Source organism: Lissotriton vulgaris, chromosome 4_1 (genome assembly GCF_964263255.1).
Source record: "Lissotriton vulgaris chromosome 4_1, aLisVul1.2, whole genome shotgun sequence".
In the NCBI taxonomy this organism is placed as follows: domain Eukaryota; kingdom Metazoa; phylum Chordata; class Amphibia; order Caudata; family Salamandridae; genus Lissotriton; species Lissotriton vulgaris.
The window spans coordinates 1,476,177,682-1,476,204,055 of record NC_141691.1 but is presented as its reverse complement, the minus strand read 5'-3'; the positions used below and the strand labels follow the sequence as shown (position 1 = coordinate 1,476,204,055).

Here is a 26,374-nt window from a genome sequence, read left to right as displayed (position 1 = left end):
GCCTGTCTCTCTACGCAGATGACATGCTCGTATATCTCACAGAACCTGAGGAGAGCATACCGGCCCTCTTGCGCATCTGCGACACATACGGCAGGATCTCCGGCTACACGCTGAACTGGTCCAAATCGGAATTATATGTTTTGCGGGGTCCGGCTCCGACTCTGGACGATACGTGTCCATTGCGACTGGCGGGATCGTCATTCAAATACCTAGGCATACACGTTACTAAAGATGCGTCGGAATTCATGGATAAAAACCTGAAACCGCCCATGGATAGGCTCAAGCGAGATGTCGAGTTCTGGTCGGGCCTACCGCTGACACTTCTGGGTCGGGCAGCCCTATATAAGATGATGGCGCTACCGCGCTTCCTCCATGTCCTCGAAAATTCGCCATACCCGGTACCTCCCAAATTTTTTCAGAAGGTGGCAGCACTGGTCTCCAACCTCTTATGGGGCGCTCTCCCGGCGAGAGTGGCACAACCCAAATTGCGCAGGGACTGGTACAGCGGAGGAATTGCGCTTCCAGACCTAAAACTATATTACTGGGCGGCCCACCTCAAACCTATTAACCAATGGCTCCACGCACCACACACCGAGCCGGCATACCATTCCGACAGGGTGCAGCTGGGCGCGGAGGGCATGTTGGGTCCGCTGTACGACCACCGCAAGGTACGGACCTTGGTCGGCCCCACCAAATTAACTGTACAAATTTGGCATGCGGCGACGACAGCACTGGGCTGGAAAGGGAAAATCACGAAGATGACACCACTGTGGGACTCCCGCGCACTGGGCAACCTCAGGAACACCAAGGGGTTTACACAATGGGACACAATAGGTATATCTACGGTGGGCGATCTGTGGGAGAGAAATGAGGTGGTACCTTTTGCCCGCCTCCAGGAACTCTACGAGCTCAATGATAGGGAACTATATAGATACATTCAGATACGCCACGCTATGCTTGCGGCTATCCCAGCCACCACACCACTGCCAGAATCTTCACCCTTAGAGGACCGCTTACTCACAGACTACATGTTGGAACGTGCGACGTCCCTCACTTATCGCAAATTACTTAATAACACCCCCGATCCCACGTCCCACCTGAAAGAGAAATGGGAAGGGGAAATTGATGACATGGACGAACACGAGTGGAACGAGGCACTCGGGTCCCCCAAAGAGGTTGGCATCTCAGCACGCATGCGACTGGTACAATTTAAGATCCTGCACCGGGTTTATTACACGCGGACAATGCTGCACCGCATACATAGAGCGCCACACCCCTACTGTCTGCGAGGGTGCGGGGAGGAGGGCACGTTCTTCCACACCATATGGGACTGCCCCAAGATACAGGAATATTGGAAACAAATACACCGCACTCTCTCACAGACACTTAATCACTCTATACTGCCTAACCCAAGACGGAGCCTACTGAACATCTGGGAACCCACCGATCTGTCCCGCTATGAGCAGCTTTGGGTCACGGCTGGGATAATGGTGGCAAAGAGGGACATAGCGCAACGCTGGGGGGCAGCGGATCTCCCAACTAAATCCCAATGGTGCCTTAACATGGATCGTGTGATGTTGACCGAACGGGCGGTCTACTCTAACCGAGCCTGCCCGGTGAAATGGAATAAGATCTGGCTGAAGTGGAACGAATATAGAGGGGACATTTGTGGGCCCTTGCGGGAGGAGGACCTGGAAGATTCTGATGACGAGGGTGAAGGAGGGTAACTTAGACGGGTTGCAGAAGTGAGATGGCGGCCCTACTTGTGGCAGGAGGCAACCTATGGGCACCTACACTGTGGAACTGTGAGGGGGGAGGGGGGTTCATGGGACTAGGAGACACGCAGGTACTGACCGGGGACCCCGAATCTCCATGTTCCCGAGGGACGATTGTTATCTATGTTGCTCTGATTCATGCCAGACCAAATGACCATTCCTACTTGTTAATGTTCTGTGTTTGTTGTTTTCCAAAAAATGAAAAAAACTCCACCAAAACCTCAATTCCTGCATTGAATATTTGATCTACATGCACTTTTACTACTCCAGTATGTCTTATCTTTTATAACCTCGCTACTTGTTTTACTGGAAACACGCTATGCACTGATCCTTGATAGCGGCCAGCCCGCAGGGTTGTAGGCGTTCCGCTGTGTACTATGCAAATGTGCAATAAAGGTTTTGCAAAAAAAAAAAAAAAGGCGTGGCCAGATGATACTCACTATAAAACACTGTATGCTGCCATATAAGTGCTACACGGGTGAAACCAGTGACGGGGATAGTAGTCCACATGTCACTTTGAGGCGGTCAAGTAGCGCACCTGTCTAGGACCAGGACAAGTCCATAACCTCTTGTGAGTCAATGGCCGACCTAGGCCTCTGCGTGCGCACACAGACAGACACAGACACACAGACACACACAGACACACACACACACACACCCCCCGTCCCCCCCCCCCCCCCCCCCGAAAAAAAAACCTGGCAGCACAAATGATACTCGCAGTCGGGGCTTGCAGTGCAGGAGACCCGACTGTGCACCATTCAGGGGACATTTTCATCCCAACAGGAGCATGTACATTAAATTGGCCTTATGAATATTTGCCTTATTGATGTTGTATAGTTGATCCGTTTATGTGCGTATAAATGATGTTTACTAGAAAGAGATAGTGTTACATCTTGCTCTCAGTTTGTTTACAGATGTAATTTGTAGCAGGCAATACATACGATCTTACTATTACGATGTATTACTATTTTATGTTTCGTGTATGCAATTATTTTAGCACAGTTATTTGCTTATACTACTTTAACTAGTTGTGCTTTGAGTTTACTTTAAAGTGATCTGTTAAGGGTATTATCTCTGGGATCTGTACATATATGAGCTGTTAATTTCTCTAGCACTTACACATGACTGCATTTCAGCAACATTATGATTGGTATAGATTATCCTATATTTGAGATACATTTTTTATATGTTAATTTTATGTAATATGTTTTTAATGGTGTTCGTATTTTCTATAATTTAAGTAAGGTGTAAGTTTTATGTATGAAGAATTCCGATATATAAACTGTGTCTTCACTTGAAAAATACTGGGGCATTCTGGTACAAAAACGAAAAAAGTGGCAGCTGGGTAAATAAGCTGTGGACTTTAGTCTCTGAGTTAGGGTAGCAAATCGAAGCAGAATAATACAACTGTTAAAAAGCAAGACTTAATCATTTGAACGTTATTCAACATGAGATTTACTACATCTAAAGTAGCGTTTTTTAATGGGTCCCTATGGATATATGTATTTTTTTAACCCATGTTATTGTTGTGAGTCTAGTGTATTTTCAGATTCTGACTGTCCGGAAAGGAATTGGGACAGCTTTTTGTAAATAGATGTTTAGGTCTCGTCCTATTCTATCACGTAAGTGATAAATAGGACGAGAGTATAGAGGCTCAACCAAGCTCTGAAACCATCGCAGATTTCGTCGAGTGCATGTGCTCGTGCACACGCTCCCCGAGCCGCCTGCCTCCTAGAGCTTCACTTCAAAGGGCTCCGCTCCCCCGCCCCCTGCTTCACACTTTTCCAGGCCGTGTCTCGCATTTCTCCCCTCCCCCCCCCCCCCCCTTTACCCCCCCCCCCTTCCCACAGCAATGCCAAGAGCTTGTTTTTCACATTTGCCGACATGGTCGAAGATTTTAGGTGTTTTAATTTAGCAGGAACCTATTTTTCAATAACCACGCTGAGTTTATATTTATAGTTAGTGGACATCTTATGGCGACAGTGCCTTATTTTGTGCCCTAATATATATTTATCGAACAAAAACATGAGTTTCGGGGAGGAGCTACACGGGCATCCAAGATGGTCGCGTGAGCAGAGGGCTCCCGAGACCCGTGCCGCCCTCTCGCAATTATCCTTCTACTATCCTGAATATTCTTATGGGCTTTTGAAGTTCTACTCTTGCTGATCCTGCTACACCCTCCAGAACTGAGATCGGACTTCGGGAACCATTTCTACACCGTCTTCAACTTTCTGGCCTACCCCCGGACGAGACAGGGGTCTCTGCTGCCTTGGCTGGCCGCGACGCAATTCAACAACAGCGGTCAAAGTACATTCTCTCCACCGGTGTCATTGTCACTTTCAGTTTCGGTTTCTCTTCTATTTCCTATTGACTGTTCTGGAAGTACTCCTGACTTCGGACCGCGGTGGCCTGACTCGCTGTGCATTCCGGCCATATCCCAGGTCTTACAGGCTACGATTTTGGACGTAAACCCTGCTTTGGCGAACCAAAGATAACTGCCATTTACACCAGGTCCAGAGGGGCCCTTCGGGGCGCGGCTTCCAATATGGCGACTAAACCTGAAACTGAGAAGCGCAAGACGAAGGTGCCGACCCGTGGGGGTTCCATCCAAACTAATGTTATGGACCAATATACACAACCGAAGGGTTCCCCCAGTGGTGCTGGCCGTAGTCTTGAGGACCCAAGGACGGACCCTGCGGCGACATCGGAGGTCTCCCTCCAGGATCTAATGCACGCCATTGCTGGGATCAAGACTGATATGGGGCTACAATATGAGGCCATTGTCTCAAAGATCGACACAGTGGCTGTTGATGTTACCCTCATTAGAGCGGACTTGGCTAAGACCAATGAGAGGGTCAAAGCCTTGGACCTTAAGGCCTCCAGTCTTGTTACTGATCTGGCGGACGCGCAGTTGGAGATTGGCAACCTGCGATCATCGCATGATCTGATGGCCAGACGTCTGGACGAGTATGAAAATAGGGCCCGACGTAACATTCGCTTAGTCGGGGTACCTGAGAACAGTGGTGACACTACCGTTGACCTACTAGTGGAGGATTTAATTGGAACTCGTCTCGCTCCTGCTGGACTTAGTAAGTTCTTTGCGGTCGAGCGTGCGTACCGTTTCCCGGGTGGACAGTCTAAACCGGGGGCTACCCCGAGGCCTATTATCGCTAGGCTTTTCCACTTTCGGGATAGGGACGCTATCCTCCAGGCTTCTCGTAGGCATGGCCCACTGAAGTATGAGAACAGTTAAATTTCTATATATCCTGATTTCACTCCTCAAGTGCAGCGGATGGGATTCCAGGGAGTGAAACGGCGCTTGCGGGACTTGGGACTCAAATATGCGATGCTGTTTCCAGCTCGACTTCGAGTATCGAGAGCGTACTTTCTTTTTTGATCGACCGGACAGTGTTGGCGACTGGCTGGACTCACTGCCGAAGATGGATGATGGGAGTGGAGGCCCTGGCGGCGCGGACGGAGGTGCATCGGCACAGGAATGACATTTTGGTTCTTGATTTCTGGTTTTGGTTCATATTCACTGGCTGAGTTTTGCTTTTATTTACTTATTATTGCTCTAGGCCGAGGGTGGTGTGGGGCGGGATGGTCTCTTTCCCTCCTCCGGGGTTCTTTGTGTAGTGTTCTATGAAGGGGCGACAGGCACACTGCAGTTTGGGGTGGCTTTTTAGTCTTACGAAGGGGTGCAGGGTGGGGGGTGTTGTAACGGGTTGTTGGTCGGGTGTGGAGGGGGGGTTTGTTATTGTTTTTGTGTTTGTTCTTTTCACATGGTGCAATATCTATTGCTATTATCCTGTTGCTCTTGGCTTCCGAGGGGGGGGGGGGGTTATGGTGCTCCGTCGGGATGGGGGGGGGCGATTTGAAACGGTTGTCTTGGAACGTTAATGGTCTGGGCGACAAGATAAAACGTGGTGTTGTACTCCAATTTCTCAGACGTTACTCTCCTGATATAGTCCTGCTGCAGGAGACCCATATGATAGGAAATGCATGTAGGGCCCTTGATAGACGAGGATATAGGTTGGTAGCACATGCTGGATTCACATCTGGCTCCAGAGGGGTCGGCATACTGGTTAAATCCTCTCTGCCCCTTGAAATAGACGAAGTTGCCCTTGATGATAGGGCCCGGTATGCTGCTGTCTCTGGTCGGTGGGAGGGGAAGGTGCTCACAGTTGTTACTGTCTATATTCCCCCGGGTCTTCAGGCTACCAGCTACGCCGATCTTGGGCGAACTCTCCTAGGGCTTCCAGATGGTATCCTTGTACTGGGTGGGGATTTCAACTCGGTGGTCTCGGGCGAGTGTGACCGACTACCCCCCCAGGGTCCTGCTGGCGTCTCAGTTGTGGCTGCCCGAGTTGCTTGAGACGTTCGGAATGGTGGATGTCTGGCGGATGCTGTACCCTATGCAAATTCAATACACGTTCCACTCTGGAGCGCATGGCAGCCTCTCGAGGATCGATTATTTTCTGATGTTGTCTGCCCATACTTCCTTGGTATGTGGGGTTCGCCATCTTCCCAGGGGCATTTCCGATCATTCCCCCTTGTTGCTTCAGGTTTCGGTGGGTTTTTGTGGTGGGAGTAGAGTTCCCCCTGTCATTCCTTGGCACTTAAGGAATCCTAAGCTGCGCTCCGAGCTTCTCAAAGCTATTGACTGTTACTTCAACGAGAATGAGGGGTCCGTCTCTTCCCCTATTTCCTTGTGGGAGGCTTTTAAAACTGTAATAAGGGGCTCTGCACTGTCATTGATTGCAGCCGATAAGGCCAAATGGGAGAACTTAGTGCGCCTTGAGGCCGAAATGACCTCGCTCGAGAGCGACTTGGGTGGTGACGATACTCCTGCAGTCCTACACTCCTTGGCGTTAAAACAGGCTGATTATAGGGCCCTGGTGACCGATGCTGCTAAAATTATGAACAGGAATCAGCTGGGCAGACTCTACGATGTGGGTGATAAGGCGAGTAAGCTACTGGCATGGCTGGATAAATCTGAGAGAACGAGTCGTGTGGTGCCAGTGATTAAACGATTGACTGGGGAGTGTGTGTCTGAACCAGGTGAGATTGTGGAGTGCTTTGTGGACCATTTCCAGACGGTCTATCGGTCGGTGAGTGATAGAGACGAGTCTGACTCCCGCCTGCTTTTGCGTGATATCGTGCTGCCCTGTATCTCGGCCGAGGATAGAGCCGCTTTGGATGCGCCTATAACAGTAGATGAGGTTACTATTGCGATACGATCCCTTTGCTCGGGTAAAGCTATGGGGCCGAATGGTTTGCCCATCGAGCTTTACAAGCTACGGCCGGATAAGATGGCGACCCATTAGCGCAATATGTTCACGGATGCCTTTGAGGCTGGTCTCCTCCCCCTCGATCAGCGTTTGGCAACTATTGTTGCCATCTACAAGGATGATAAACCTTGTGACCAATGCACCTCCTACCGCCCTATTTCTCTGCTCCATGCCGAGCCCAAGATCCTGGCTAAATTACTTGCGAATCGTTTACGAACGGTAATCTGCGACCTGATCCATCCGGATCAGTCCGGCTTTATTCCCCATCGGAATACGGCGCTTAATCTTCGTAGACTTCACGGGGTTCTCGCGAGAGCTGGGACGCTGACCGAACCCGCCATCTTAGCCTCTCTGGACGCCACTATGGCCTTTGACACCATTGAGTGGTCTTAACTTTGGGCGGCTCTTTCGAAGTTTGGTTTTGGTCCTAATTATATTGCCTGGGTGAAGCTCCTCTATGAACAACCATTGGCCCAGGTGGTGGTTAATGGCAGAGTGTCTGGCTCATTCCCGCTTGGGCGTGGAACCCGACAGGGCTGTCCGCTCTCCCCCCTCCTCTTTGCCTTGGCACTGGAACCGCTGGCGGAGTGGCTCCGGTGGGAGCCCTCGATCAGGGGCATCCGGTTGGCCCCTGATCTTGAAGATCGTGTCTCGCTATACGCAGACAACATTCTCCTTTATTTTACTTCGCCTCAGAAGTCACTCAACGTGCTTTTTGATGTCCTCACCTCCTTCGGGAAGAACTCTGGTCTCGTCATTAAGTGGACTAAATCATGTATTAGTTATAGCGGGGGAGCTTCCTCCACTGCCCCGTAGATTCCCGATCCAGGTGGCCGATACTGGGTTCAAGTACCTTGGAATTTATATCTCCTTAGACCCCTCTGTCCGTTATGACCGTAACTTGCACGCCCCTCTTCGGCGGCTTAAATTGGATGTCCAGCGGTGGCGCGGCTTGCCCCTATCTCCATTGGGGCTTGCGGCCCTTTTTAAGATGATGTCCCTCCCTAGATATTTGTACGCTCTGCGGAATTTTTTCAATCCTGTACCCTCTAGTTATTTCCGTGAGGTCGAGGGCCTCCAGAGGCAATTGATTTGGGACGGACGGGCACGTATTTCCCTGCCTAAACTCACTTTACCATGGTACGATGGTGGCATAGCCCTTCCGGACATCAGACGCTATTACTGGGCCTCCCAGTTGAGTGCGGTCAACCATGTAACGTACTCCCCAGGTCCTGTCCCAGCTTTTGCGATGGACAAGTTCCTCTTGCCGGGCGGTAACTTTAACGGGGCTTTGTACTCGATCGAGCCATTCCGACTCCTGACGGGGCCTACGAAGTGTGCTGTGCGTGCGTGGAGAGAGGCGAATGTTGCTACGGGCTGGGGTGATAGGATGACACAACTGACTCCATTGTATGACTCTGATAGGTTGGGTGGCCTGTGGCGAACGAAAGGGTTTGATAAGTGGGACACGATTGGTATCATCAAGGTGGAGGATCTTTGGTCCAAGGGCACAGTTAAGTCCTTCGATGCCCTTAAAGTGGAGTACCAGCTTGGCGATAATGAGTACTTCCGATACCTTCAGGTACGCCATGCCTTGACCTCCGTTTTCCCTTCGGGGACTGAGATCCCCCATTCGTCACCGCTCGAGGACCGGATTCTGGATGGCCATGTGCCTGACAGAACGATTTCTTTGATTTATAAAAAACTTATAAACACCAGGGCTGACCTCCTCGTGCGGCTTAGGGCCTCGTGGACCGCGGACGGCCTGGAATTAGACAACGAGATTGGCAGATGGCTATCGCCTCTCCTAAGGAGGTGGCCATTCCAGCTCGCCTTCGTTTTGTGCAACTGAAGATCCTCTATCGAGTTTACATGACTGGTACGCGACTGGTGCGAATGGGTTACTCGATCGACGGGTTGTGTAAGCGTGGTTGTGGCATGAATGGTACCTTTCTGCACATTATTTGGGAATGTCCTGTGGTATCCGCTTTTTGGTCCAGAGTGCATGATATTATGGGACGGGTCACCGGGGTCGCTCTTCTGCCTGAGGCTCGTCGTTGCCTGCTTACAGTCTGGGAGCCTACCGACTGTACAGTTGCTCAGACTTTCTTGGTCACTCTTGGTAACATGGTTGCCAAGAGTAACATAGCTCAACTCTGGGGTTCCCATAGGCCGCCTGGGATAACAGCTTGGAAGGAGAACATGGACTGGTGCATGTTTCGGGAGAAGACGGTCTATGAGGCCCGAGGCCGTCCTAGGAAGTGGGGCAGGATATGGTCCCAGTGGAATGCGTATCGTGGAGATATCTGCACTCCTCCACTTGAGTATACTATTGATGTCCCTTCGTCCCCGTAGTTGACGTTCCAGATGATTGTCTATAGTGATATCCTGCGTAATTTCTTTCACCATCCCCCGTCCCTAGACATATGTAGCAATATTCTTTAGAGTCTGATCCCCTCGCCATCTCCCCATGAGCCCTTAGAATCGCTCCTACCATGTGATTGTGTGGTGTGTTTGTTATATGTTTTCATCAAAATTATAAAACGAAACCTGTTTTATCCTTTGATTTTTCCGTGTTTTGGTGCCCGTACACCATTAAGCTGCTATTCATTGTCCTAGATTTACTGCCTCTACATCTGGTATCCAGATGTTTATTGTCATAGCGGCCGGCCCGATTGGATTGTAGGCAGACACTGTGTACTGTGCATATCGCGAATAAAGGTTTTTAATAAAAAAAAAACTAAAAAAAACATGAGTTTCAAACTTTAATTGCAAATGCTTGTTTAAAGTAGCATTTCCTCACTATTCCGCCAAATCTTTTAGTATCGTGCGAACTATCAGCTACGCACGTTACTTTTGTTTGTGATCCTAATATAGCTATTTTGTTGCTTTCAGGCAAACCATCACTGGGGGAATGTGGGCTTTCGGGTTTACACAAACATCTTTTTTTCAAAACACATTTTGAGCTTTTTCTGATGGCCCTTTTTCGTACGATACCCCAATAATAAAAAATCTTTTGCACGTTATACATCCAGGCAGCACGTGCCCCTCTGTAGGAAGTTTACAAAGAGTTCCGTATTCAATGCACTCAACATCCAGCAAGCTCATAGCGCTTCTTTGATACCGGATGTCTGTGTCTTATTAAAACAAAAGTATGATAGCCGCCAAGATGTCAGTTGATCAAGAATGGATTAAAGAAAACTAAGGCAGATGACAAAATCTAATAAGATGCATTCCCTCTGCCACACCATGATCAAAATGTAAAGAGGAAAAGAAATAGGAGTTTGATTTTGCTGTCTGTGCAACCTGGGTACCACGTGTTGGAATCCAGTCGTTGTTTGCTCGGCCCATAATACTTCCGAAGGACTGTATAATGAATATTAGTGAGCTGAGCAATAGTGACACCTGCTTGTGCACGGCAGCCAACAAACTGCTATGCAGAAAGCCCAGCTATTTTGTTAAAAAAAAACAATTTTGCGCATTTTCGTGAGACTCGTTTTTTAGCTCTAGAATTATCACTGCTAATAAAAAAAACAAATCCTGTTTATTACTCGCTGGTAACTACCATGTCGATGTAATTGCATTAAAAATCACTTGGTGTTAAGCAGTGGTTTTATATTTGAATCAATATAACCTTTTTTTACTGGAAAACTAGATATTGTCCTACATAGGTTACCAATCATTGTTTAATAAACACATCTTACTTGTTTGTGCCTTTGTGCCCTCTGTTAGACTCGTTTTTTGTGCCCTTCTGCCCTCTGTTAGACTTGTTTTCCCTTGTTTTTCTGCCCTTCTGCCCTCTGGTAGACTCGTTTTTTGTGCCTTTCTGCCCTCTGCATCACCACATCATCACTCAGCGCTACCCCAGTATCACTCCGCACCACCACATTATCACTCAATCACTCAGCACCACCACATTATCACCACTCAGCACCACCACAGCACCACCCAGCATCACTCAGCACCACCACAGCATCACTCAGCACCACCACAGCATCACTCAGCACCACTCAGCACCACTCAGCACCACTCAGCACCACTCAGCACCACTCAGCACCACTCAGCACCACTCAGCACCACTCAGCACCACTCCGCACCAATCAGCGCCACCCCAGCATCACTCCGCACCACCCCAGCACTACTCAGCGCTACCCCAGCACCACTCAGCGCTACCCCAGCACCACTCAGCGCTACCCCAGCACCACTCAGCGCTACCCCAGCACCACTCAGCGCTACCCCAGCACCACTCAGCGCTACCCCAGCACCACTCAGCGCTACCCCAGCACCACTCAGCGCTACCCCAGCACCACTCAGCGCTACCCCAGCACCACTCGGCGCTACCCCAGCACCACCACATTATCACTCGGCACCACCACATTATCACTCGGCACCACCACATTATCACTCGGCACCACCACATTATCACTCGGCACCACCACATTATCACTCGGCACCACCACATTATCACTCGGCACCACCACAGCAGCACTCGGCACCACCACAGCAGCACTCGGCACCACCACAACAGCACTCGGCCCCACCACAACAGCACTCGGCACCACCACAGCAGCACTCGGCACCAACCCAGCACCACTCGGCCCCAACCCAGCACCACTCGGCCCCAACCCAGCACCACTCGGCCCCAACCCAGCACCACTCGGCCCCAACCCAGCACCACTCGGCCCCAACCCAGCACCACTCGGCCCCAACCCAGCACCACTCGGCCCCAACCCAGCACCACTCGGCCCCAACCCAGCACCACTCGGCCCCAACCCAGCACCACTCGGCCCCAACCCAGCACCACTCGGCCCCAACCCAGCACCACTCGGCCCCAACCCAGCACCACTCGGCCCCAACCCAGCACCACTCGGCATCACTCAGCACCACCACTTGGCACCACCACAGCACCACCACAGCACCACTTGGCAGCACCACAGCACCACTTGGCAGCACCACAGCACCACTTGGCAGCACCACAGCACCACTCGGCAGCACCACAGCACCACTTGGCGCAACCCCAGGTTATAGGTGTCACATTTGCGAAAGTTAGAACTATTGGCAGTGTAAATGACAAAGCTATTTTAGCTATTTTCAAAACCAACACCTAAATAAAAAATGTGTCATTTACAAGACCAATAGCTCAAACTTTCCTAATGCGAGACCTATTGCATTGCAAATGCTTGTTTTACTACTGCTGATATCAGTGCATTGAGATTTTCTTCTCACCCACAGATTTATTTGACCTTTTTAATGTTAGTTATGTTAATCGTACCCATAGATGTGGGAGGTGAAATCTCGGCGAGCAGACTACTGTCTGCAGAAGTGCTTATAAGTATCTGTTACCTGGCTATTTAATTGATGTCGTCAAACGGAAGAAATTATAATTACAGCCACCTTTGCTGTGAATAGAGATGACCATTCAATGAAAAGATATGGCTTAGGTTTAAATACGTTTTTATTGGCATTTAGGTCAATGATTTCCTATGGAACAACTAATTATTAACAAAAAAACAATCTCCACCCTCCCTGTAAATTGTAAGCCCCACCAAAACACTGTCTTGCCCCTTGAAGTGGTATCCCCACTGTCCGCTAGGGTACATTATTCATGGTAATCGAGAAGGCAGCCCCCTCCTCGCCCCCGAGACACTTTGTAGTAGTAGCTTTCTATTTTAGAGTATGCAATACTTTTAGCAGCGTAAATCTTTTTGGGGCGTTCAGTTCCTTGTAGTCTTGACTAAAGAAGTCGAGAAATAGGCCTCACTATTTTGTAAAGTATTTTTTCCTCACCTGGGGCTAGTTTCTCCTTTCCTAATAACCACCGAGGCCTCTCAGTCCATCTGTTCTCTGTCGGGGCCAACTGCTGATCTTAAAGCAATTGGATCAATTTGTTTTCTTGCCACCAGCAAGCGAGAGGTGAGCTGATCCTTCTTACCAAAGAGTGGGACAGATGTCTATAGCTGGTCATCCTAGAAATATAACCTCTGGACACTGTGCCAGCCAGTGATATGTTTTTTTCTTCTACATCGTTGCTAGCACGGAGTTCCATAATTGTTTTATCCGTGGGTTGGGCCAGAGGCTATGTGGTAAAGTCCCATGCTCTTCACATTCCCTCCAAAATTCTGAACTCCTTCCACCCGTGCCAACTTCAGTGGAGTGCATTCCCATCTGTACAGTGTTTTCAGCATAGTCTCTCTCCCCTGCATGGGATACACATTATTTGTTGGAGTAAGGATAGCCTCCCATTGTTCATCATCTAACTTTACCCGTAGTTTCCCCCCCCCCCCCCCCACCCCCAGACTGTTGGAATCAGAATTTCTCACCCTGCTGTCTAGAAGTCAGCATTTCTTAGATCCGAGAGGTGACTTGCTTATCTCCCCTACTTGTCCGCATGTATTTTTCAAAGGTAGTCCGTCGTCTGCTCACTTCCTGTTTAATTCTAGGGTTAAGAAGCCAGAAGCTTAATTGCATGTAGCAAAAATGTTTTGATTTTGGAAGGCTGAATTTCTCTCACAGTTAAAATGTTTTGCCGATGTCCCGATCAAAGCCAGCTCTAAATGTTTGCACCCGTTATCTATCCATGTTTGATATGTGACCCTGTTGAGACCAGTAGTGGATTAATTGTTCTCCCACAATGCCGTGAAAGGGGAGGGTAAGGAGGTCATTCCTCTTTTGACTACTAGTAATAAATATGTTTAAATCTGATGTTCTGCTTTCCGACTGCTGCAGAATTTCGGTACAATAGGTTAGAAGTATGTGGCTTCTTACATTACTATATTGTATTCCATCTAAGAGCCCATTTTGTCCGTATTCACATTTTTTGTGCCAAACCCATGTCTGCAGGTATTAATCTAATCATTTTGCTGTTTCTTGAATGTAGGACAAGTGTATTGTGATTTATGTGAAAGACAAAGCGGCAAAATGTAAAGTGCCAGCATTGGAGCTTCTAATCAAGGTAAAGTTTGGCTAATTTGCAATTCACATTTTTTTTATTAGAATATATTTTTTATTGATTTATGCAATATTATGATGATCACAGTAGTAGGAAGTTGGAGATGCTTGTATTCCTAAAATGGCTAGTTCAAATTTGGAAACACTGTGCATCTCACTGTTCTTCCAGGTGCTCCGCTGTTTAAAGAATCATGCTGTGATTGAAGAATTTAAAGTTGGAGACATATTTAGCAGATTCTATGGTGAACTGGCTATAAAGACTAAAGTGCCTGACACAGGTGAGAGATGATTTACCCTCTGCTTTTTCGAACTTGTGTAAAACTTTAGGAAGCAGGCTTCTTATGTAGCGGGCCAATGTAAGAGCACACTATGGAAAAAGCCCAGTCGACCGTAATTGCTGAAAAGAAAAACAAGGTTAATATTGCATGCAACGTGAAAAGGCACTACAATGTATATCTGGTATCTCACATGCCCATACGTTTAGCACAAGTTTACAAAGTGCGTACAATATACGATGGCAGCACTTAACTGAAGGCTACTGGAGCAGGGAAGAAAGAGGTAAAAGGAGCGTTGGTAGAGGAGCTTGAAGGATGACGGTGATTGTGGATTGGATGGTCGATTTCCCAATGGTTCATGGGAACTGTAGTTTTCTTTTGGAATGTTATTGGCTGAATCTCATTAATGTTAACGGCTGCTTGTTAATAAAAGTAAAGAGAGAACAGCCTAATCCTCACATCCAGGTCCTTACATAGAATTTTAGAAAACAGTTCCAAGTGAATGTCGGAGGCAGTTTAGCTAAAGGCAAGTGAGTGAATGTTGTGATCTATAGGGAGAGAGGGACTTGGAAGCCTTTTCATCGGAGTGGGGAAAGCACCAGTTGGGATGGTTATTTCAGTAAGCAGCTAGTCGTGAGAACACCGTAATCCAGCATGGCCCAGCCTGGAATGCAGCTTGTATAATCGTGAACAGTTGATGCACAATACCAGATATGGCTTAAAATATTAATGAGGAAAAATATTGTTGATTGAGGGATCCCTTATAATGCTCCAGCTGACAAGATAATGTTTGTTAGTATTTGGTGCCCTATTGAAGAGTTATTTTCATCTTCAAGGATCTTATTGTCTAAATCTACACAGGCAGTGTTCTTGAAGGACTTTGTTTCCACAGTGAGTCCTATATTCTTTCTCATTCGCTCACTGTTTTGAGAAGAGACAGACTGGTTGAAAGCAACAAACGGGCACTGGGCTTAAGAAGAGAACCAGCTGAGCAGAGGAGAGCAGGTAGCCTTGTGGTGTGAGACTGAAAATGGAGGCCTGACATGTAAGGCTGGGACAGGAGACTGAGGGCATCAACAGAACTTACTGGGATCCCAACAAGAATATAAACATGCAAAGAAAAAGTATAACTGAACGAGCTTTGTGCTGAAAGTGTGAACATGCTGTGAGGTCTTTGTTACATCAAAAGAAAATTCCCACTCTGCACCATGACAAAATAGTGGCAATTAAATGAAGATACCAGTTCGTCATATGTATGTCTTATTAATTACATGCAAGGAAGGCAATGCTTTGCAAGCCAATAACTGAATGAACGAATTTTAAGAGACTATGTCACAGAAACGACTGGTAGAAAGTAGAACTGATGGCAGTGTACCTAGTTTTGTTAGGCGATTAGATCTCATGCCATTACAAAGTGATGGATGGCTGGATGGTAGAAAAAAAAGCTGAAGTTGGATTGAAAGTGTACTTTATAATTGGAGACATCAGCAGTTAATGAAGACATGAAATTGTAACGCTACACCCCGTAGCAACAAGATGTGTGTCGTGACAATGGTATGTTAGTGTACTTTAGATTAAATTTATTATTATGGCTAGATTTTGGTGTGTGAACCCAAACACGGTTGCACCACTGTTGATTTCTTAATTGTAACGTTAGTGTCATTGTGACGAAAATGAGGGATCAAATGCTATCCTGAAATCTGTGATTTTGTTGCCTCCAGTTCTAGAGAAGATATATGAGCTGCTTGGAGTTTTGGGAGAAGTTCAACCTAGTGACATGCTTCACAACTCAGAGAAGCTTTTCCGGGCTTATTTGGGAGAGCTTAAAACACAGGTGATGTCGCTTTTCTCTCTTTAAGTTTTAAGAAGTCTAAGGCTATAACTAGTTGTTTTTAACTGTCATTGGGAGTGCATTATTCATGCAATCCTTAGCATCTGATCTTTGCGAGCGAGAGGCACAAGTGGTCTATTGATAGTAATGGGATACCAGTGCTTGTGCTTTTTTTTCCTCCTTAATTCTTGCATTTTTTCCTATCCTGTGTTTCTACAGAATGAGAAATAAAATGAGAATTTCTATCAGTTCACATGCTTTAAATGCCACTCTAGGCCGAGTCTCTCAGGTCATTTAATTATTTTTTAGGCTTTTGTGCTTTGTGGAATGTTACATAATGTGAGGGATAATTGTCCTGATTTTAATAAAGGTTTACCTCTTGATCTGACTGTTTCACGCCTCACTACTTTTGCACCCGACTTGTGTTTCAGTGTGGTCCGAATGCAGAATGGTTAAAAACACTTTCTCCTTTCTTTAGCCATGATCTTGGTAATTACTGAATTCTGCCAAAAGGTTCTTTATGTTTTATGAGAAGACGGAGACAAAATAAATCTGCAAATTGGCTAGGGCTACCTTAACTTAGACAAACCAGGGGTTCAGATGTGACCTATCTGCAGTGGCGTAGCAAGGTCAGGTGCTACCCGGTGCGGAAAATTTCTTGTCACCCCTCGCGTCGAGTTCAGCATTTCGTTTTGTTTGTTGACTGAACTAAAAAGTTTCAATACATAGATATTTTTGCCATTTTGTCACCTCCTCAGTGATGACACCCGGGGCGGCCCGCACCCACCGCACCCCCTTCCTACTCCGCTGCCTATCTGTAATGGAAACATCAGAAACAGCTGTTTGTTGGGTTTCATAAAGGGTATTCCCAAAGTCCCTGTAAAAAAAAGCTGTTATGTACCTGCCTGCTTTTGTGGGGGTAAGCCTCTTTCTGCTTGAGTTGTTACTTACTTCCATTGGTGTAGAAAGAGGATTTCAGATCCTTTTTTAAAGATTTCATTTTTCTGGAAGCATAACTTCTGCTCAGTACGCTACAGTCTACACAACCGACATGTGATTCACTGTGTTCGCTTTTTTGACTGCCGGACACCCAAACTGCCAGTTGAAACGTAATGCAAATAATAGATAACCTTGCATTTCATGATCTGGTCTCATAATTATCTCGATAAAAGAACCTTAACCTTAGATGGTCCAAGTGAAAGTGTGTTAATAAATCTCATTGTAAACGAACTATACGGCCATTATTTATTATCGGATGTTTTTCTCCAAATACCGTGCTACTCTGGATTTGTATTTTCTCAGGAACAACACGTCTTTAAACCTGGATTACCCCTTTCCATGTTCAAATTTAGTGTACCCATTGTATTACTCCAGTATTGGAACTTTCATAGATTCCCATAGCTTGTATCATTCCCAGTCGTCGGAATGGGAGTCTCGGTAAATAAAAAATACCATAGCAGTAGGTACAAAAAAAAAAAAAAATTTTGTAGCACATCCACCTCTTTTTGTAAAAGAGACCACAATAAAGCAACAACCAATTAGATTAGCCTCACCCCTTAGAACCTTGTAAATGTGGGATATTTGTAAAGCGCACTGTTACTCTAACCAAGTGTCCTGGTGCTGCAGACCGCTGGGGAACCCGTCCTGGTTTTCCCTGTGAGATGGTCCCTTTCTGGGTATCTCCAGGGTAAAACCAGGCATCCCCGGCGTCTGTGGGGGCCGTTGTAGAGATGAGGCAAGCTTAATGCCCAGAGTTACCGAGTGTGTTCCCTGGTTAGAGTAGGCACTGAGGCGAGAATTATCGAGTCCGTTGACCCCTGGTCCACGACCCTGCCGCGTCGGGAATTGAACCCTGGTCCCGGGCCGTTCTCTGCTTACAGGTCTGCCGCCTCTAACCAGTGAGCCACACCTCTCCACCTTCCTGACAGAGAGACTCAGATTTTCTACTGCACGTTGTGCAAGGGAGTCTCCACTGAGCTCTGCTTAGATTTCTCTTCAACTTCTGTGTTTTATCTGTTTCTCTACAGTTTTCTCTTCAGGATGTCAGACAAGGAGAAGAAGGCTTTATTTAAAGCTCGCGCCACCTGTTTATAAAAGAGGCTTCATGTGGAGGAGAAGCATACAGACTGTATTTATTGTTTGTACTCTGACGACAAGGCCACTGATTGCAAGATTTGTTGGACCTTCTCTTCAAAGACCTTAAGAGACCGTGAGAAACGTTTACTCACCTGGTTACAAAACTTAAAGTCACGGAAGGAGCCAATATCAAGTGACAGTGATGATGCCTCCTCTGCAACATCTTCAAAGAGATCTAAAAAAAAGGGGTAGGTCTTCTCCTTCAACTTCAGCTGACCCCCCCCCTGCCAAGGCCTTACAAAAGACCTCTGATAGGTGCAGTCCCATCAGATCTCCTCACCGAGGTGTAAAGGAGAGGGAAGGACTGGTTTCTGAGGTACTTTATATTTATAAGGCGAGCCATGGGCCTTCTATTTCACCTCCACCCTCTGAGAAGCCAAAGCTGTTAAAAAAAACAGCTTCTGTACCTCCTGAGGGAAAATCTGACAAGAAAATCTGTCCGACGACAACATCAGGTACGTCGACGACCGCTGCAAAGATTCACCTGATGTTGATTTCAGCTCCGTCGACTGGCTCGTTGATGAGAGCTTCGTCGTCTTCAGTGCCTTCGTCAACGCTACAACCTGAGGTACCAGTTACAATGTCGTCGACGATGAGGACTACCATGGCGTTGACGAGGACGGCGCCTATGATGGTGTCGACGAAGATGTCGATGATGACAGTGTCGACCTCTACAATGGTGCTGACGACGAGCTCGTCGATGGTTCCGTCAACGATCCAATCTTCGTCGACGATTCCTCCTCCGACGACCTCTTCGACGATACAAAAAGTGGCAATTTGTATAAAAAGACGCCAGATTACCACGGAGATGACATCTCCTCGGAGAGTGACACCACTGCCTCCAGCACTCCTTTTGGATGAGGATTTTTCAGACGAGGATGAGGGTCCTTATGGGGATGCATACAGCCCATCCCAATTACGTGTAAAATACCAGGACTCAGACTCTGAGGACTATTATATGGACCAGCAGCAATAACTGCCGCAAACTAGATCTCAAGAACAGTTGCAGCAGGGCATGATAGCCATCCCGTCTTCACTTATTAATGATCTACACTACATGTTGTTTGATTATAGGAGAAGATTTCCATCTCAATCCCTGAGCAACAGGCAGTGCAGGTGCCTCCACCTCCACCTCCACCTCCAAACTATTCTTCTGACACGGTGGCTCCTCAGCTTCCACAAGATCCGGTCCCGGAACCAACGGAACGTCAACAGAATGTAGTCACAGTGCAAGATGACTCATCAGATGATGACCAGAGCACAGTCCAAGTCCCAAATCCAGATAGGGAATGGGATGACTACATTATTGCAGATCCCGCTTCTCCATCACCGGATCCGGTGGATTCTACTCCAGCGGACATTAGATGCTTCCATAATTTAATGGAAAGGGCTTCCAATCGCTTTGATCTTCCCGTACCATCAGTAAAGTCAGAATGTTTTCTTTATGATTTTAAAGAGCCTTACAAAAAGTCTGTCCGTTCTATCCCGATTGTGTAACATGTATGGAGTGAGGGGATAAAGGTAATGCAGTCTCCAGCTACCGTCATCCCTGTTCTTCCTCGGCTGTGGAAAAAGTACAAGGCTCCAGAGGATAGTCCCGCTTGCCTGGTTGGCCAACCGAAACTGGACTCTGTAATTTCTCAAGCGGCCCAAAGGAAGTCAAAGAATCAGTCAGCGCCCCTTACCACACCACCGGTTAAGGAGGGTAGGCATCTAGATAATGTGGGAAAGAGGTTCTCCTTTATGTCCAGCCTCCTGGTCAGGGCTGCTAACGCCTTAGCAATTTTGGGATGATATGATAGCGAAATGTGGTGCGACCTATCTACGTATTTGGACCAGCTACCAGAAGGATCAAAGGCGGACGCAAAGAAAATCCTGGGGGAAGCAGAGCGTTCTTCTTCCGAGATTATTGATTGCGCAATGGACATTGCTACCATGGCTTTCCGCTCTTTGGCGGGTGCGGCAGTCCTTAGATGACCAGGCTGGCTTCTTGCCACCTGGTTTTGCCCTTAAGTTCAAAATAAAATCCTAGATCTGCCGTTTGATTTGGGAATGCTTTTTGGAAAGCATCTGGACGACGCGCTGCAGGATATAAAAAAGGACCCGTAAACAGCGAAGTCCCTTGGTACTGTGCAATTCGGCAAAGTACCTTTCCGTGGAGCAAGAGGGAGCAGTTTTTCTACGTACAGGGGTGGATACCAGCAGCAGTGCTATTCCTCCTATTCGCAGCAGTCGCAGTCTTACAAACAACAGTATTCTCAGCGGCAGGGCTAATCGTCTTCTTTCTCTTGCCAACCTTCTAGAGGTCGACAAGGGCTTGAGGGGAGAGATTCCTCTAAGCGCCAATAGCGGCATTCCGGCTCTGTCTACTGTTCCTTCACCCCCTGTAACACCAGTGGGGGGCAGGATATCTCAATGCCTCCTCAGCTGGGAAATCGTAACATCAGATCGGTGGGTCCTCAATATTATCTGGTTTGGCCACACGCTGGAGTTTCATCATCTTCCACCCTCCAGAGCCCCTCGCGCCACCAAACCCAAACATCTACACCTTCTATGTCTAGAAGCTCACCAACTGCTTCTCAAAGGAGAGATAGAACCGGTACCTCTGTCTCAACGAGGCAAAGGATTCTATTCCCGGTTTTTCCTTGTTCTCAAGACAGTATAAAAATGGCGCCCATTCTTAGACCTGAGGGAGCTCAACACCTATCTCATAAAACTCTTTTTTCGGATGGTATCCCTTCAGGACATTTTGCGGCTTCTCAATCCAGGCGATTACATGGCCACTCTGGATCTCGGGGACGCATACTTCTATGTTCCTATCCACCCGGCCCACAGGAGGTTTCTACGCTTTACAGTAGCCAAGAGCCACTTTCAATTCAAGGTCCTGCCTTTTGGGCTCATATCCGCGCCGCGGATATTCACAAAGGTATTGGCCCCAGTTGCAGTGTTTCTCAGAAAACAATTGCTAGAAGTTTTCCCTTACCTAGTCGATTGGTTGGTGAAAGCACTGTCTTCTCAGGCAAGTACAAAAGCAGTCGAAAGTTGCATTCAATTTTCAATCATCTGGGACTTCAGCTCAACAAGAACAATTCCGTCCTCTGTCCTTCCAGGTCAGCCAAGTTTCTTGGGGCCATTCTGGACACAACTTGTTGCAAGGCTTTTCCATCAGAAGAATGACCGAAAAGACTGATTTCCTCTGCCCTTCGATTGCAAACAAGACAGTCTCTGTCTGTTCGCCTACACAAATCTCTTCTAGGATCAATCTCATCTTGCATTCCCTTAGTTCCGCATTGCAGGCTTTATATGCGCCCTTTCCAGGAACAACTGGGCATGCAGTGGTGCCAAGCGGAAGGCTCGTTCGACGACAAGGTAATCATCACTCGTATGAAACTGGCGGTCAGCTGGTGGATGATGAAGGACAATATCTCAAAGGGTCCCACCTTCACAGTTACTCCAGCCCCTTAGATACTTACCACGGACGCCTCTCTAGAAGGCTGGGGGGGCAGTCTTGCAAGATCTTCAAGTGAGCGGCCACTGGAGGCCCGAACAATGCATTCTCCATATCAACCTTCTGGAGCTCAAGGCGATTCGTCTGGCGTTACAGGCTTTCCTTCCGAGAATACGGAATTCCACCGTCCTGGTCCGTACAGACAACACGACGGCCATAAGGCTACAAGATCACCCGCAGGGATCGCGCAAACGGAATCGGAGTAGGAATAGCCCTCATCCACAAGCCAACCCTCAAAGTCGCCACCCACGCAGACGACACCCTCAACACCGCCGAACACCTGCACTTCCGGATACACACCGACCCCAACACCAATCTCAGAGGAACACTCCTCTACAGACCACCCGGACCCCGGGCTCGGTGACTCCATCGCCGACCTCGCCAGCACCCATGCACTCGCCTCCACGGACCACATCCTCCCCGGGGACCTGAACTTTCACCTCGAACGACGACGACGCCAACTCCGCCACCCTGATCGACAACCTCGGCCTCAGACAACTCGTCACCACACCAACCCACGCCGCCGGCCACACACTTGACCCCACCTTCTCCACAGGCTCCCACGTCGCCTTCGATCACACCACCAAACTCCACTGGACCGACCACCGCTGCATCCACTTCACCTTCAAGAAACCAACCACGCACCATCGCACCCAACAGCTGCCCTGCCGCTGCTGGAGCAAAGTCACCGAAGACCAGCAGCTCAACTCCCTCGCCAAGAACCCACCCACCGACCCCACCAACTCTGACGCCGCAGCCCGCAACCTCAGACAGTGGATCGAGGACTGCGCCAACACCCTCGCCCCGCTCAAGAAACCCTCCAACAACCATACCAACAAGAGAGCCACATGGTTCACCAACGAGCTCCAGGCCTCCAAACGCGCATGCCGAAAACTGGAGAAGACATGGCTATATGAACGCACACCGGACAACCACGCAGCCCACAAGCACGCTACCCGCAGACACCACCACCTCATCAGACTTGCCAAGAGATCCTCCTTCAAAGACCACGTGGACAATAACGCACACAACAGCAAAGAGCTCTTCAGCATCATAAAGAAACTCTCCAACGCCAGCGCCAATGACATCCCACTCTCACAAGAACTGTGCGACTCACTAGCGACTCACTAGCCATCTTCTTCCACCGCAAGATCGCTGATATCCACGACAGCTTCAACACCACGACCGCCCCGACTACGCCAGACTCCACCTCCCCTGTGAACACTGTGAGAAGTTGGCCTGATATATAATGTTCACTATTCTAGTGAGCACTTTGTATCAGTCCAAACAACCCTTATGGTGATTGGTTGTAAGTCAACCTTATAGACCAGCTATCCTAGTAGCGTGGATACGAGCAGTCTTCGGGCTAAACTCTAGAGGGCGTGTTAAGCCAGCTGTTATACCATCACATATACCCCTTGAACACCAAGTGAAAGGACACCACACAAGTGTTATGAAAATAAACAGTGTATTTATTTAGATCACAACAGCCCTGTACTCTTTATGAGGACAGGGTACTAAGCACACAACAAAACTCTTACGAAAATACTTTAAGTTGCACAATTCACACAAATGCCCGAGGGGCACGAAAAACCATATACTCTGAAAGTGGAATGCGAAATTACTATCAGGTAAGTACTGGACTAATAGGCTTTGGAATCGCTAGGACTACATTACTGAACCTTCAGATTACTAGTAGGAGGCCTAGGGGACTCGGGTGCAGAGTGTGCACTCTCACGCGGGATGCGGGACAAAGTCTATGGAGGCTAGTAAAGGCAAAGTTAGTGTTCTCGGGCGAACCCGACTAGGTAGATCGAAAACGAAAGTGGATCTGGACCCTTGGATAGTGAGGCTATGCTGGGGCACCGAAATGCCGAAGTTACCTAGCCCAGGGGCTGCAGCTGCATAGGTCTGAAAAGACGCCGGGAATCCTCGTTGACGAACCAGGAGCCTGAAGAAAGAAGTTGCTGGCAGGCGACCAGTAAAGATAGTTCGAGTGATCCAAGCCTGGATCGAAGATGGATGACACCTGAAAGCAGAGGGGACCAAGTTCTTAATCACTAGCCAGTGATTGTGTGGGCACCAGGATGGCACCGGGCGAAGTCACCTCGACCAGGTGAGTGGGCGACGCTGGGCTCTGCAGTCTCACGGACCAGGAGGCGTTGTCGGCGACCAGGATGGAGGTGCGAGCTGTCCCACGATGGTTGATGCTGTCGACGTCGCTGGACCCAGGATTGGGGCAACAAGTCTTGGCAAATTCAAGCCCACGCGGTGGACCTAAAATGGCGTCTGGAGTGGACCAGGAGGGTCCGGGGTGCTCCTCTTTAGGAAGGGAGCAAGGGCCAGTCTGGAGCAACCAGACCAGCAGAGTTGTCGTCGTTGATCATCGTCGAGAAGGCCACAAGCCAGCGGGCTAGTAGCCAGACAACGCGGTGAGCAGCAAAAAGCAGAAGGGACCCAAGCAGATCGTGGAGATGCTGGGGGGCTGGACTTCGGTGCTGGTGCTGCTCAGGGTCGGGGCTTCTCGGACCCCAAACTGAATCACCAGAGGATCCCTCGGCGGTCGTGCTGGATTGAAGTCGTGCAGTTCTGATGATGGCCGGTCCCTCGAGGTCTCGTCGCACCTACGGGTCTCAGCTTAGCTGTAGAGGTAGGTAGAGGTCAGAGGTGCCAGGGAAGCCGGGTCTCGTCGTGCTGGTCGGTCGGATTCCTGAGGAAGGACGTGCAGCAAACCGCAGAGTTCTTAGATGGTGCCTGCGGATGCAGGGTGACTACTCCTTAGCCACAAGGGAGAAATCTTGAGAAGAAGTCGAGAGTTCCTTTCGTAGAAAGTGGTTTCTTGATTCAAAGATGATCTAATTTGGAAGGGTCCCCGCTCCTGCCTTTATCCTAAAGAAAGGGGTTGGTACGCGACTAGGTCCTGCCCTAGGGGTCGGACCAGGAAGGGGGGTGGTTACACCCCTCTCCCATGCCGGACTTTCCCCAGGCCAGGGGCTGGTGTGCCCCTGGAACTGGTTCTAGCCGGCAGATGCGTAGTGAGCACCGGGGTGCCACTTGCAGTCACCTTCCTGTAAAGCCCTGCCTACCCAGGATACACAAAACCCTGTCTGGGATGGTGCTAGCACCGCCCCTGACAGGAACCCTTTGTCCAAGCTCTCCTCGCTGGAAGGACTCCCAGCAGCAGGAGGTCAGACTCGTGTCTGTGGTGGCAGCATCCATTTTGTGGAGCTGAGGCTTCAGTTAACTTTAACCGGGGTTCACAGTTACATACATGTCGTGTCCCTCTAGAAGGGTGGAATGCTAACCCCGTCGCCAGAATTGGCGAGGGGTTAGTATTCCAATTCCTATGACACCTTACACGACATGTTTTGATAAAGCGATACCAAAGATAGCATTTAACCGCGAGGATTATAATGCACTTAAGAGTATATGGTATGCGTTATCATGGAACAGCTATTAGGACTTGGTTCCGCAAGCTGCAACCGGGCTCAGCTCATGCCAGAGCACCATTTCACACAATTCCAAGCACTCTGCCTTCAGGATTGTCAAGGCCTGCCATAGGAGTGACTGATAGGAATCTGTGTGTCCATTTTTAGGGTTAGATATAGGTATACCATATCTAAAGCAAAGGGTGATTACACCACCTTGCCCCAGCTGTCGTGCAGCCAGTTGTGTCCGATTTAGATGGCCATCCAGGGGCGGCATAATACATGCTTCAGCCCCTGGTAGGCCCTGGGTACACCTATGCCCTGAGTTACAGGGTCTGATAAGGTGGCCCAGTACCAATTGGAGAATGCACCTAAGGTACACATGTCAATTTAGTGAGAGAACAGCTAGGCTGTGGGTCTGATTGGCAGGCCCACAGCCAGAGAAAGTCGTAAACCAGTGAAACAAAAGCAAAAAATCTGGGTGATCATAGGATTGCAGACCCTACTCTCCTACAAACACCACCTCCTGGCCCAGCGTCAACAAGGACGAGACATGCAAGGTCATGAACTCCATCCACTCAGGATCTCCGTCTGGCCCATGCCCACACTACGTATTCAACAAAGCAGACACAGCCATCGCACCCCAACTACGGAAGGTCATCCACATCTCCTTTGAAACCGCGACATTCCCGGAAAGCTGGAAGCAAGCCGAAATCAACGCCGCCCTCAAGAAGCCCAAAGCAGACCCCAAGGAACTAAAGAACTTCCGGCCCATCTCCCTGCTCTCGTTCCCGCCAAAGGTCATCGAGAAAATCGTCAACATGCAACTGGCCCGCCACCTGGAAGACAACAACATCTTGGACCCGTCCCAGTCCGAATTCAGACGAAACCACAGCACCGAGACAGCCCTCATCGCCGCCATAGACGACATCAGGCGCAAACTAGACAACGGCGAAATATCAGCCCTCATCCTCCTGGACCTGTCGGCCGCCTTCGACACAGTCTGCCATCACGCTCTAAAGACACGCCTCCTAGAAGCCGGAATCCAAAAGAAGGCCCTTGACTGGACTACGTCCTTCCTCACCAGCAGAACCCAGAGCGTCCGCCTCCCACCCTTCTGGTTCTAAGCCACCGACATCATCTGCGGTGTCCCCCAGGGCTCATCCCTCAGCCCGATGCTGT

The 26,374-nt window shown here is 48.7% G+C and overlaps 1 protein-coding gene across 1 annotated transcript in view; it reads left to right on the top strand.

Annotated features, from left to right (window-relative positions):
• The window catches only part of PRKDC (protein kinase, DNA-activated, catalytic subunit), a 2,818,033-nt gene that overhangs the window by 46,402 nt on the left and 2,745,257 nt on the right, over positions 1-26,374 (top strand). Inside the window, exons 4-6 of the mRNA XM_086965729.1 lie at positions 13,944-14,018; positions 14,184-14,292; positions 16,011-16,123. Coding sequence (XP_086821855.1) covers positions 13,944-14,018; positions 14,184-14,292; positions 16,011-16,123 — 297 coding nt within the window. The remainder of the gene's footprint in view (positions 1-13,943; positions 14,019-14,183; positions 14,293-16,010; positions 16,124-26,374) is intronic.